This window comes from Microtus pennsylvanicus, chromosome 4 (assembly GCF_037038515.1).
Source record: "Microtus pennsylvanicus isolate mMicPen1 chromosome 4, mMicPen1.hap1, whole genome shotgun sequence".
Classification (NCBI taxonomy): Eukaryota; Metazoa; Chordata; class Mammalia; order Rodentia; family Cricetidae; genus Microtus; species Microtus pennsylvanicus.
The window spans coordinates 12,443,611-12,455,868 of NC_134582.1; the positions used below are offsets into that span (position 1 = coordinate 12,443,611).

The window sequence follows — 12,258 nt, forward strand, 5'->3', positions numbered from 1 at the left end:
TAAAGTATGGAGAAGGGGGGAAGAAGGGGAGGTAGGCTGGACAGAGCAGAATGGAGAGGTTGGAAGCCAAGAGACTTGGAGAATGACTGCCTGAGATCAGAAGAGAAAAGCCCCATAGATAATGGAGGATGCACAGGGGCACGTGCAGACCACCAACTGAGAAAAGGCTACAAGGTGCCTGGTGTGGGCAGTGATGTCCCCGACACTACAGAAGCAGTGGCTATGCACTCTGTGATCAGTGATATGACCAGGAGGCTGTGGCCTCAGGCTAGCACAGGGCAGGGTTCCAAGGCTAGGGTGGTGGCTCTTGATCTGAGGGTGGAAAGATGAAGAGGGTTATCTGTGACACAAGGAGCCCTGAGGGCTACATGCGGGATGGCACCTGCTGAGAGGGTACGACAGTTACAGGAAAGAACATGCCCAGGGCTTTAGGAGAGTGATTTAGACCTTCTGTCATGCCCCTCCCTCTGGGCTAGACTCCACATTGGGAGTTTAGCTGTGACATCCCATGGCATAGTGTTCTTTCACACCAGAAAGTCTCGCCTCTGACTCTATGTCCGCCAAAGGCAGGTACTATGAACCCGTGTGGCTCATACCTCCAGCCTGCCAAACCTGGCTCACACCTGCTCAAGCAGGTGTCTCTACCTGCTGAGATGTGAGCTCCCATGACAGGGCTGGAGCAGGCACAGCCACCTGATGAAGGGGACAGTGGGCTGAAGTCCTACAGACTGGCAGAGTCACCTCTGCCTCAGGCACACACTCAGGGACATACTCATGCACACTCAGGCACGCTACCTTCTAAGTCCTGGACCTTCTTCATGTAAATCTTCAGCTGCTTTTTCAGCTTCCTCTCATTCTTTTCCAGTTTTTCTATCAATTCTTTAAAATCCTGAAAGCATAATGAAGCCGTGTGAGAGCAGAAGGTTGGCCTCGCATTGAAGGAATGGGACAGTCCTTGCCAGGACCACAGGGCCCAGCGAGGCTAAGGAGTCCCAGTCCAGTAGGGTCAGAAGGGCCACCTCACACAGGCTCAGCACCTGCTCAGAGCCCGGGAGGAGCGATGAGTCAGAGTTCATTCTGCCAGCAACAACAGGGTGAACTCCTCCCAGGGCGAATTCCTCCCCCTGGGGCACTCTGGCACCTTCTCCCTAAGTCAAGCGTCCTCTGAGGACACCCGGCCTAGGTGTCCAGGGGAGTGGCGGGCAGCACTTGCGGTGGAGGTGTAGTAATGAAGGCATATAGCTGGAATGGTCAGGGTCAAACAGGCTTCTGGGATCAGAAGCCAAACAGGACAGGGCTGTGGCCCCAGTCCCTAGCAACTGTTGCCACTGGAAGCAAGGCAGTCCATTGGGACCTAGAACAGCAAGCTGTCCAGGGAAGGACTTTGCAGTCATTATTATCCTCATCCAGCTGGGCGATGGCTCTTTAAGGGAGGGAAGGGAAAGAGGAAAGGAGCCCTGCTTTGACCATTAGAGCCAAGTCTAAGTAACCAGAGTGATGGAAAGGGAGAAGCTAGCAGTTCATCCTGGGACCTCTGGAACATCTTTGGTGTGTATTCTCACACTTCACCCCTGTGTGTGTTACAGGGTATAGAACCCAAGGCTAGGTAAGTGTGAGCTAGAAAAGTGCTCCACCACCAAGCCAAGAGAGAACCTTTGTCTTGGAGTCCAAGGCTTGGACAGTATTTTATTTTTTAGGATTTATTTGTGTGTGTGTGTGTGTGTGTCTAAGTGAATAGGAGTGCCGGCGCCTGTGGGAGCCAGAGGATGGAGAAGGTAGACCTGAAGAAGAGAGTCTGTTATAAGATTAATACCAGTGCTGTGGGCTTAGCAGACAAGTCTAATTAGAGAGAAATGATCCCAAGAGCTACAATCCATGAGACACGGCCACTTACCAGGTTCTCATTGGTGAGCCGAGATATCTCCTGCTGGACGCCAAATTCCACCTGGGCCTCTGGGGAGAGCAGCAGGGTCTGGCAGAAGGTCTGCTGCTGCTTGTCCATCTCCTCCTTCAGGGTCTCCACCTGGGTCTTGAGACGTTCCACTTCCTCCTCGTGCTCCAGGCTCTGGGCCTGCAGCTGTGCCTCCAGCAACCTGCACCCAGGAGAGAAGGCCAGGTCACTGTGTGGCTGGGGTGGGCACCCATAGTGAGGGGCCACAGACAAACACAACAGGGGAGCAGCCAAGCACATAGCGGGAGCAATCATGTGGCCCCAACAGGGATGAGCACAGCGGGGAGGTAGGTATCACTGGGCAAGCACGTCGACTTGCCATCCTCTCAGATGACCAGAAACCAAGGCCAAAGGCACCCGTGGGTTTAGACTTCTTTTGCCACCCTCATTTATTTTTCTTATGGACACAGACTACTAATTTGGGATTGAGAGATTGTCTCCACGACAATATGATGTTAACACGGATAAATGTCTCATAGTGTCCTTTAAATAGCATTGTCGTCATCTGCTCCAAACTTTGTAAGAACTTCCTTGTAAAGACAAAATGCTGATAAACAGAGCTAATTATATTAATTTTCCCTTCAGTAGAGTCCTCTCATTTTTTAGAAGGAGAAGAGCTAATGTTTTGTCTTTCATTTCCACATTTATTGCCCAACTTTATCTTATAGGTAATCTTTTACAACTTTTCCTCTGCTCTAAACAGCTAAGACTATTTGGGGGGAACGAGTCATAAGCGACAAAGATCCAGAGGAAGCCTGGAAAGGAGGCTCGGAGAGTTCTAAGGGGCTCATGGCTACAGCACCAGGCACCCACGGAGAGCACCTGCCTGTGTTAGCAGGGAAGGAGTCTGTGGTACAGCAGCAGCCTCAGCTTGGATCTGACCCTGACATGGCCAGATGCAACAGGGGCGTCTCCTGTGACCTCAGTTACCTGTTCTAGCTTTCTAATCTAGTTAGTCATCTTCAGCATAAAGGGACATGGTCGGTGGGGTTCTGAAGGACCCGGTCACACCAGTCTTTTCCTGGGATGTAGTAGAGATTCTGCTCAGGATGGTCCCTGGGAACATTCCTGATATCCAGATGGCAAGGAGTAGGCAGCTGCCATGCGTTTGCTGCTGTACTGGTTTGGGAGGTAACTACCATAGAAAAGGGGGAGCCAGAGAGGAAGCAGAAGTCGGCTTTGTTGGCTTCCACATTCTAGGCAGCCAAGTCAGCTCTGCAGCCTGGCATGTACAAGGGCTCCTCAGCAAAGTGATGCAAAGGAAAGAAAATGATGAAGGGATTTGCCTACCACCACAGGTCTATGACAAATGGGAAACAACAGTAACACGAGGGGGGAGGAGATAACTCTGGTAATGAAGCCAGCATTTAGATAGCACAGAGTATTCAGACAACATTCAGCATTGGCTACAACGTACTCAAACTTCATTAGCGTAAGATATAAAGTTAACAGGAAAGAGGACATGGATCTTTTGGTTCTAGGGAGCTGTCCCAGGACCCCTTTCTGACCTGCTGTGGAACCCTGCTTGCATCTGCCTCATCTCAAGTGGATTCAGCTTAGGACTCTACGCCAGGAGTAAGATTCCTATCCCAGCATCCAAAAGGTCTCCTGAAGCATGGACCTGTGTGTTAATTTCTAACGCATTCACTTGATTTTTCTTTGTACCACATCCAATCTTGTGACAGACATGAGGAGGGGCCTAGGAAGGCACACATCGGTTCCTACTCGAACAAAGCAAACTCTTACTGGTAGGACCCTGACCTTGTCGAATACCAATCACAGTAGAAACACAGTAGAACCAGGCAGCAGCTCATGCTTCTGGACTTTCTGGATGTGTAAAGCTTTACCTGGGGTGATGGCCCTGATGTGCGGTGGCCCTGTGACGCAGGGCAGGCTCTGATCCACCAGCTGACAAGAAGGAGCCTGATCACATCGCCCACTCAGGTTAGGGACTGATAGGCTGTAGCACTAGATTTGCTGCTCCCTCACCGCCGTTAGGAATCCCCATTATCTTACCAGCAGCAGCAGCATGGAGAGACCACGTGGCAGGTTAGACTGAGGTGTGGGCAGCACCCAGTCACAGAGGGAGCCAGGCCTGGCACACATCCACCTCTCTGAGCAAGAAACACTCCCTGATGACCACCACCCAATTTCTTGTGGGAAACAAATGACCAAGGTTATGCTTCTGTTCTCTAAAAGTCACAGCAAATATGACAGGTCTAGGTGCTGACCTCACTCTGCGCATGTCCCTGGCTAAACTGTTCACCCACTGAAGAAGGTTGTAGTCAGTTTTGCTGATGATATCAAATGTTCAATTGTCTACTTAACCAGAATTTAACCAACTAAGCCTGCTAAACTGTGCTTGCAAGGATGCGGTGAGGGTCAGACAGCAGAACACACCCGCAGCACCAGCTTTTAGTACTGGGACCAGCAACATGCTCATAGCATGTGCTAAGGAGCCTTGTACTTGCAGCACAGCCAGCATGCAATCTAGGTCTTCGGCTCACCCTGAAGGGTTAAGAAGGTTGGCATGTAGCATGTCAGTACCGTAGGCCCTGGAGTCCCACAGCTAAGTTTCCTTTGCATCTTTTCCTCAACAGCTGTGTGATTTCTCTTCTCTCCACCTATAGAATGAAGAGTTGGGCCACGTGGTTCCTAAGGTTCAACTGGGCCATCTAGTGCCATCATCTTGGCCCAGGCAAGCAGTTTCTGTTAATGTCATCAACACTGCCTACACACAAAATGATGAATGGACGCCCCAAGGTCTGCTGGCTGGAAGCCATGTGAACTGTGCCCCATACTCTCACAGTTGCTCAAGCCAAAACAAGGAACATAGACAAGAGCAGGCACATAGATGAAGCACATACAAGACGGGAACATGTTTGACCTGGCAACTTGCTTTAGGCCTTGGTAAGCCAAGCCGAGTTCTCCATCTTCATTCAAATATCCCCAATCCTCAGTCTGGCTAGAAATAAAGTACAGAAAGACAGGGTGTCCAGTGGAGAAGAGAGAGGCATTGAGACAGACTGGAAAGCTGACAGGCAAGGCTTGGAGTCAAGAAAAGGGTACAGACTGCAGGCTCTTTCCCGCACTTCTCTCTGGCTCCCACGCTCTAGGTGCTTGCAGATAGCATCCTCCTCAAGCTTCCCAGGTTTCAGGTACTGTCTGGGGAAGAGGGTCACGTGGTCTCGAAGAAATCCACCAACAGCTGCAGGTCAGGTGCATGTTGCTAAAGACAGCAAGGAGCTGTTGCAGTGACTCTACACACAGCAGCCACACAGTAGCACAGGCTGGACCACGGCACTTCCATGTCTCACACCCGCCATGCTTCCTCCCATTTGAAGGAGTAGAAAGAACAAGGAGACAAGTCTAAACAGGGTCTGGAGAAGGCACAGGGGCTGAGTAGGTCCTCACGGTATGGAGGATGCTGTACCACAGTGAGGCACCTGGGGGATGCTGGCCTCCACCAGGGTAAGGAAGGAAATTGCATGTTTTGCTTTCAATGCACAGCTTTCTGCCATTCTCTAAGAGCAAGTAATTGATAACTAACCTCAACTCCAGCTATCCTTACAGCTAAGTGTGTGTGTGTGTGTGTGTGTGTGTGTATGTGGTGTGCAAAAGTGTATTAAAGTTAACAACAACAAACTTACAGGCTGAGAACCAAACTATGTCTTCCCTTAAGTTACAGCCATTTCCCTGTCCAGTCAACCCGTGAAATCAGGTCCCTGGTATCTTCTTTCGGTCGTATCATCTGCCTAATATTGGCCAAGGTGCTTCTTGGAGGTCACTGTGCCAAGTTCTCTTCTTATCTCACCCCACAAATTCCTTGGCAAAGCGCGTCTTTAAAGGTCAGCGGGCTAGCTGGTAGAGGGCATGAATCATGGGGGTGGGGGAATTAGTCCATACAGGCTAACAGAGAAACTATTCACCCCATCCCAAAATCCAGATGTCAAACCAAACAGCCCTGGTCAAATCAGCTGCTGTCTTACTTTGTCAAGTTTTGAGTAAAGTTTAAGGGCTGAAAGTATCCATTCCAGATCCTTCCAGAGCTAGCTGCTAGCAGGAGGAACCCAGACCTGTAGTGCTTACACAGTCTGTCTTTTGGGCTGTGTAACCCCCCTCTGTACCAACCCCCCTCTGAAAATCCACTTCTGTGGCGTTTATTCCTAATCTAGGGCCCACCCCTTAGTGTTAGAAGCTCCCATCTCTGTGGCAGGGCAGTGAGGAGGATTAATGCCAACAAGTTTATTTTGAGGATCTAAGCCTTCCGCCTTGTAAATGCCTGGAATCTCACCAATGTGGTGCTTTGGATGAGAATGGCCCCCAGTGGCGTGTATGTTTGAGCACTTGGTCCCCAGTTGGTGGGATTGTTAGGGAAGGATTGGGGGGAGGACCTGATTGGAGGAGGTGTGTTAGCAAGGGTGGGCTTTGAGGTTTCAGAGGGCTTTGCCATTCTCAGCATTTTTCTTTCTTGGCCTTGTGATGCTAGATCAAGGCACAGGCCCTAAGCTACTGCTCCAGCACCATGCTGCCATGTTCCTCGCCATGATGGTCATGGACCCTAACTCTCTGAAACTCTAAGACCCAAATTACTTTTTCTATTAATGACCTTGGTCATGGTGCCTAATCACAGCAATGGAAAGGTAACTAAGACAGCCAGATTCTGCTTCCTCTTTCTGTGCCCAGCAGTTAGGTGTCCTGGGCAATCCACATGTCCCAGAAAATCCCTGAGGACCCAAGGCTGTGCTGAGCAGGGGCTGATATCTGCACCTACTGTTCTCAGACGGTAAGGCTTGCATCTACCTAGGGTCCTTTGTAGCAATGTTTTACTCCAAAGGAGGTTCTGGGGCTGCAGGAGTTCTTGGAAATGCCCAGTGTACATGAGGGCTGAGGAGGAATGGAGGCCAGCATGCTGTTCTCTGGCCATCCCCTCCGCTGCAAGTAGAGAGGTGTCGGCACCTGGCTGGACCTCTGGGGGTCTCCCAGTCTTCTTTAAAAGCTCCCCCAGCCTTGCTTTAGAGCCTGAGAGGGACTGCTGGTCTCTCAGAACTCTGCCTCCCTTCTGGAGTTCTACTTTCCCTAGTGGCGCATGTGAGGCAGAGGCCCAGACATACTTCCAGGAAGTTAGCATCCGTCCCCCTGTTCCTAACTTCACAGGGAAAGGGTGCCGGCTTCTGTCACATGCCTGTTATCGTGGAGAAAGGTAAAAGGCAATGATGGACCGCCCAAATACTTGGCTTCGCGACAAGAAAACAGTCACACGCGTAAATTAAAAACTGGTGAACCGACTCAGGACTCAGTAGAGACTTTTGCTCTTAGGTCAAAGAGACCCAAAGTACCAGAGTCTCAGACCCCTTCCTGTCTGTGCTTGGGAGTGTGGCTGGGGAGGGAGTGACATCTGCTGGTGTGAAGAGGAAAATCCAAACAGCTCAGCTTCAGGAAATCAACAAATACTTAGGGAGCACCTGTGCATAGGCCCTCCTACCAGGAGCTGCTCCTGAAGTGGCTAACTTCAAAGGAATAAACAGCAAAGTCTGCGGTTCAGTGTGGAGCCAGGAGCTCTACCAGGGACACTTTTCTGCATTCTCTGGCCTGATCATCCATGTGTTAGGCTAACCCAGTAAGCTGGATGACCTCGGAAGTATTTTCTGCTCGCTGTAGAGGTCATGCCCCAGAAATGGCTTCAGAGGGGATGCACTTCCCCCTACAGACCTTGGAGAACAGACCAAGCAATCATACTCTGTCATATATGCAGATATGTTGAGGCTGGTCGGCCACTTGTGTGCAGGAGGATCCCTACGTGCTTTCTGGGCACTTACTTTAGTTCATACTGAATTTTTTCCCAGCAGCCCAGGATTTTTGCTGGGGCCTCTGAGAAGCAGATCAGGAGCACAGGCACAGAGGGAGGAAGAGGTCACATGAGGGAAGCAGCTGCCTTCAGAACTAGGTTCTGCCTAGGTGTACTTGTCTCTTTAAGAACTGGCCCCTCCGGTGGACCTGAACAACAACTACAGCCTGGCAGGACTTTGGTGGAAGTGTACAGGGGAGAGAAGTACTGTTCTTGAAGCCGGGCCTAAGCTGAGTCCAGCCACACTCTGTTCCCAAGTTCTAAGCCAGCTCTGTGACCAGGATGGCCTGACTTGGGGAGGCTGGCCTGGGGGTGGCAGCAGCTTCTCTCACAGTCCATAGCGCCATCACTCTCCCAGAACCAGCTGGGAGAGGATGAAAGACTTCCATCTCTAAGCTTGGCTTCTGTGGCTGTTTCTTTTCCTTAGCTTTTCTGTAAGTAAAGCAATCAGAACAACGCTGGCCGCTCCTAGCTCCCAAGATGGCAGCATGAGCTTGCAGAAGAAGAAGAGGGAGTGTTTCACGCTCTGGGAGTTCTGGGCAGAGCAGGTCTCAGCACTACTTACCTGCAGGGTCATAGTGTAGGGGAGACACCTGCCTTTAGGCTCCCAGTGCAGGGGAGACCCTTGCCCGCAGGCTCCCAGTGCAGGGGAGACCCTTGCCCGCAGGCTCCCAGTGCAGGGGAGACCCTTGTCCACAGGCTCACAATGCAGGGGAGACCCTTGCCCGAAGGCTCACAGTGCAGGAGACAGAACAGGCAGACCCTCTCTGCATATCTCGACAGGCCATGAGAACTCAGCAAGTGGGAAGCGTGCTGAATCTGAGAGACTGCACATGGGAACTGAAGTATATCAGGAATCGTCTCAGAACTCTAGCCTGAACACAGGCTAGGTACACATTTTATCAGATTCTAAAGGGACTCCACTCGACCACACATTTAAGACACAATTTGTATGTATGTACACCTCTCCATTACAGGCCAACCACAGAAAAGGCATAGCAAATGTCTACCTTCACAACACCCTTGTCATAAGGGGGTGCTTATCCGGGATCCCCAGAATCACAGCCTAACTCTCCTTCCTTGCCAGTAAGATCAGCTGCTTTCCCCTGTAATGCTTGGATTTGCAGTAACCACAAAACTGTCTCAAAGCGGAGGCTGGGACAAAGCTGAAAGGCAAGTCTTCTATGGTGCCTAATGGGGCAGTTACTGGGGACCTAGGTCCTGACTTCTCCTCCTCTAGGCAGCTACTCCTTTTTTTAACTCAGGTTCTCAGCTATTAGTTCACTATTGCTTGCTGGGCTAGCTGAGCTTTCTGAGCACAGGATGATTGCAGGATATAGTAAAGACTGTTTTTTTTTTCTCATCACCTCCATTGTTATTGAGGTAAGAAGACAAAATCTGGGGCACTAAACAGCCCCTGGAAAGACCTAGACGGAGGACTAGACTCCTGACAGCTGCAGGAAAGAACAGAAAGAGGGCTGGGAGCAATTTCGGTTCTGAAGACCAGAGTGATAAGCCCGGCACGGCTGCCAGCTTGCTTTCTAATTTAATACTATCCGCGCTCTTTTTCTCTTCATCTCACTCCTTATCTTCCACCCAAGAGAATTCAAGTTGACTGCATCTTGACTCCGGCTTTAGCGCAGAGAGTCACCTTCAATCCTTCACTTTCTTCTTTCGGGAGAATTGGGGGCTGGCTACATCTCTGCTTCTGGTTTCCCACGCGGGGTGGAGGTGGGACAACGCAGCCTGGAAGCCAGGCCTCCTGGATTTTGCTCTGGCCAGCTGCATGCCTAAAACTGCTCAGTCCTTCTGGGCCCCAGTTTCCTCATCTGCAGAAGAGGGATGGCAGCAGGAGATCTGGAAATCCTAAGTACTTCAGTCTTCATAGGAAGCAAACTCAGGCTGTGTTTATAGCATGGCCTTCTGGTGCTTTCGGGAGGGTTCACTGCTCTTTCTGGAGGGTTCACTGCACTTTCGGGAGGGTTCACTGCTCTTTCTGGAGGGTTAACTGCACTTTTGGGAGGGTTCACTGCTCTTTCTGGAGGGTCCACTGCTTCTAGCAATTTTAAACAAATGTTTTCTATTGGTAGGTTCCCAAAGGGCCTTCTCTTTCCAAGAGATAATTCCCCGATGTTGGGCAGATGGCCAGTACCTAAGGGATAGGTTGTAACATGCTAGGCTAGACAACGGCCCCTCCTGTCACCAGACTGCCTCTCACTTTCTCCAGGTCCAGCTCTCAGAGGGGGGTCCTACCTGTTTGTCTGGCAGACCCCATGATAGGCCTCAATGGCATCTTCTTGGTCCACGTGTTTTTCACTGTTGGGCCAGCTTGTTCTGGCATTGATGTTCGGCTCCTAGAAAACACACAAATGGAAACTAACTCTGGTTGTACTAACGACGTCTAGGCAATGGGTCTCTAATACAGAGGTGTATAAATGTGCTTTTGGGAAGAGAGGGAGGCCTGGAGAAATAGCCTGCTGCTGTTCAATGCAGGCAGGGGCAGGACTTCAAGAGGGTGGAAGGATACAGCCTTAGCAGGGCCTGGCTGTGAGGCACTGAGAGCAAATAGTGGGGCAGCTGACCAGCATCCTATGAGGAGAAAGCGGTTACATCAAAGGACATGATTCAAGTGTCATTTCTAGGGCCCATGTCTAGAGTGGTCCAGGCTATTCACCTCTGGTCCCTCCCTCCCACTCTACAATCTGCCCTTGAAGGTGAGAATATCAGAAACACACATGAAGGGGACTCACAACTCTGGAGGGGTTGATAGAGAAATTCCCCCAGAGACAAAATGAACAACAAGGGTCATGAAAAACATGAAAAACAGCCACTAAGGTTATCTGTGTCTTTTGAACATTTTCTTAATCAAAAAAAAAATTCACACATGTCTGGCCATATGAGTGCAGTGCCTATGGAGGCCAGAAGAGGGCCTCAGATACCCATGGGGCTGGATTTATAGGCAGTTGTGAGTTGTGGGTGCCAGGAACTGAACTCTGGTCCTTTGCAAGGCCACTGAAGCACTCTTAACTGCTAAACCATCTCTCCAGCCTGCGTGATCACTTTCTTAAGTTCAGTAAATTCTAGACACTTCTAGTCCTATCTCTTGATCATAAAGGTCATGAAGAAATGGCACCAGACCCCTGATCTGCTTTCAGAGACCCTGAAGACAGACATCTTGCTCTTCAGATTTAAGAGCCCCAAGAGTAAAGACATACAAACCCACAAGCTGACTGGCTCAGTGTCGCCCCAAGAAGCCCACCCGTGGCTGCCATCGCCACCTCCTCACCATGTTCTTGCCAGCCAATTGGCGCTGGTCAGCGTTCATGATCTGGGTCCTGAGGATCAGCACCTCCTCTTTGCGGACCTCCAGCTCCTCATTGGCCAGCTTGAGCTGGTTCAACAGGAGGCTGTAGCTGTCCGGGGAGCTATGGGTGGAGTTGTCCTGCATGGCTTGGTCAGCAACAGCTTTCCTCAGCTCATTCAGGTCGTTCTTCAGTTTCTTATTCTCTGACTCAAGCTCTTGTCTCTGCAAGACAGCCAAGGGGCACAGCTTGCTGTTTCCTGGACCCACAACACGTTCCCAGCCCATCTCCTCTCTTGCCTTAACTTTCCCTGTCTACCGGAAGAGCAACTTACTGTTTTGAATGAAGACATATATGGCTCAAGTTCTGATGTCATCAGTGGTCAGTTTAGTGACTAAACCTATCACTTCAAGTTCTCAGATAACTGCACCTGACACACTCTGTAGTATTCCCTGGGGATGCAATATACGTTTTAAGCACATTTGGCCATGAAATTCTTCTTTGTGGTAATGCTGGACTGATAGCTGTGATTGCGTGTGTATGTATGTATGTATGTGTATATATATATATGCATGTTTATACATATCTAGTGCTGGGGGTCAAAGCCAGGACAAGTTCTCTGTCACCAAGCTATGCTCCCCAAACTTACAGTTCTAAATAACATGCTATTAATAGGACTTCCTAAAGCCTTGTGTGTTCATTTACTCTGTGACTTTCTAGAAACTTTAAAAAGTGATGTGCTTGTTTGAGTCACAAGATGACTGAGCCAAATACCACTGGGTAGAACCTCTGTTATCTGAGTAAGAGGACAACGCCAAGTGAGTCCAGGGAATGCAACGGAGTGCTTCAATCAGGACGACAACATATGTGACATGAATGACTCTTGAAGGCATTGACTAATAAACTGCCACAAGAAGACAGATGTCATGAGCCCACTGTATGAGGCATCTATAGTGCGGAGAGACAGGAAGTAGAATAGTGTCTGACTGGGGCTGTGGGGAGGGAGGACGGAAATTCTTCAGTGGAGAAAGGTTTGGCGAGATAAGTAGATTACAGGGTGAACAACAGTGAGGCGCTTGTACATTATGGATGAATCCTCTATTATGGATCCTTATATACACTTAGAATTGTTTTTTTTAATGTTTATTTATTATGTA

General features: G+C 49.9%; 1 protein-coding gene across 4 annotated transcripts in view; it reads right to left on the bottom strand.

Moving 5' to 3' along the window:
- Window positions 1-12,258, bottom strand: part of Myo5b (myosin VB) — a 272,874-nt gene that overhangs the window by 20,952 nt on the left and 239,664 nt on the right. For 2 of the 4 annotated variants that reach the window (XM_075968281.1, XM_075968280.1), the window contains exons 28-32: window positions 11,086-11,325; window positions 10,053-10,153; window positions 4,839-4,916; window positions 1,895-2,093; window positions 796-889 (exon numbers count right to left, since the gene is read on the bottom strand). In XM_075968281.1, the coding sequence (XP_075824396.1) occupies window positions 796-889; window positions 1,895-2,093; window positions 4,839-4,916; window positions 10,053-10,153; window positions 11,086-11,325 (712 nt within the window). The remainder of the gene's footprint in view (window positions 1-795; window positions 890-1,894; window positions 2,094-4,838; window positions 4,917-10,052; window positions 10,154-11,085; window positions 11,326-12,258) is intronic. The other 2 variants (XM_075968283.1, XM_075968282.1) reach the window with 1 other exon arrangement.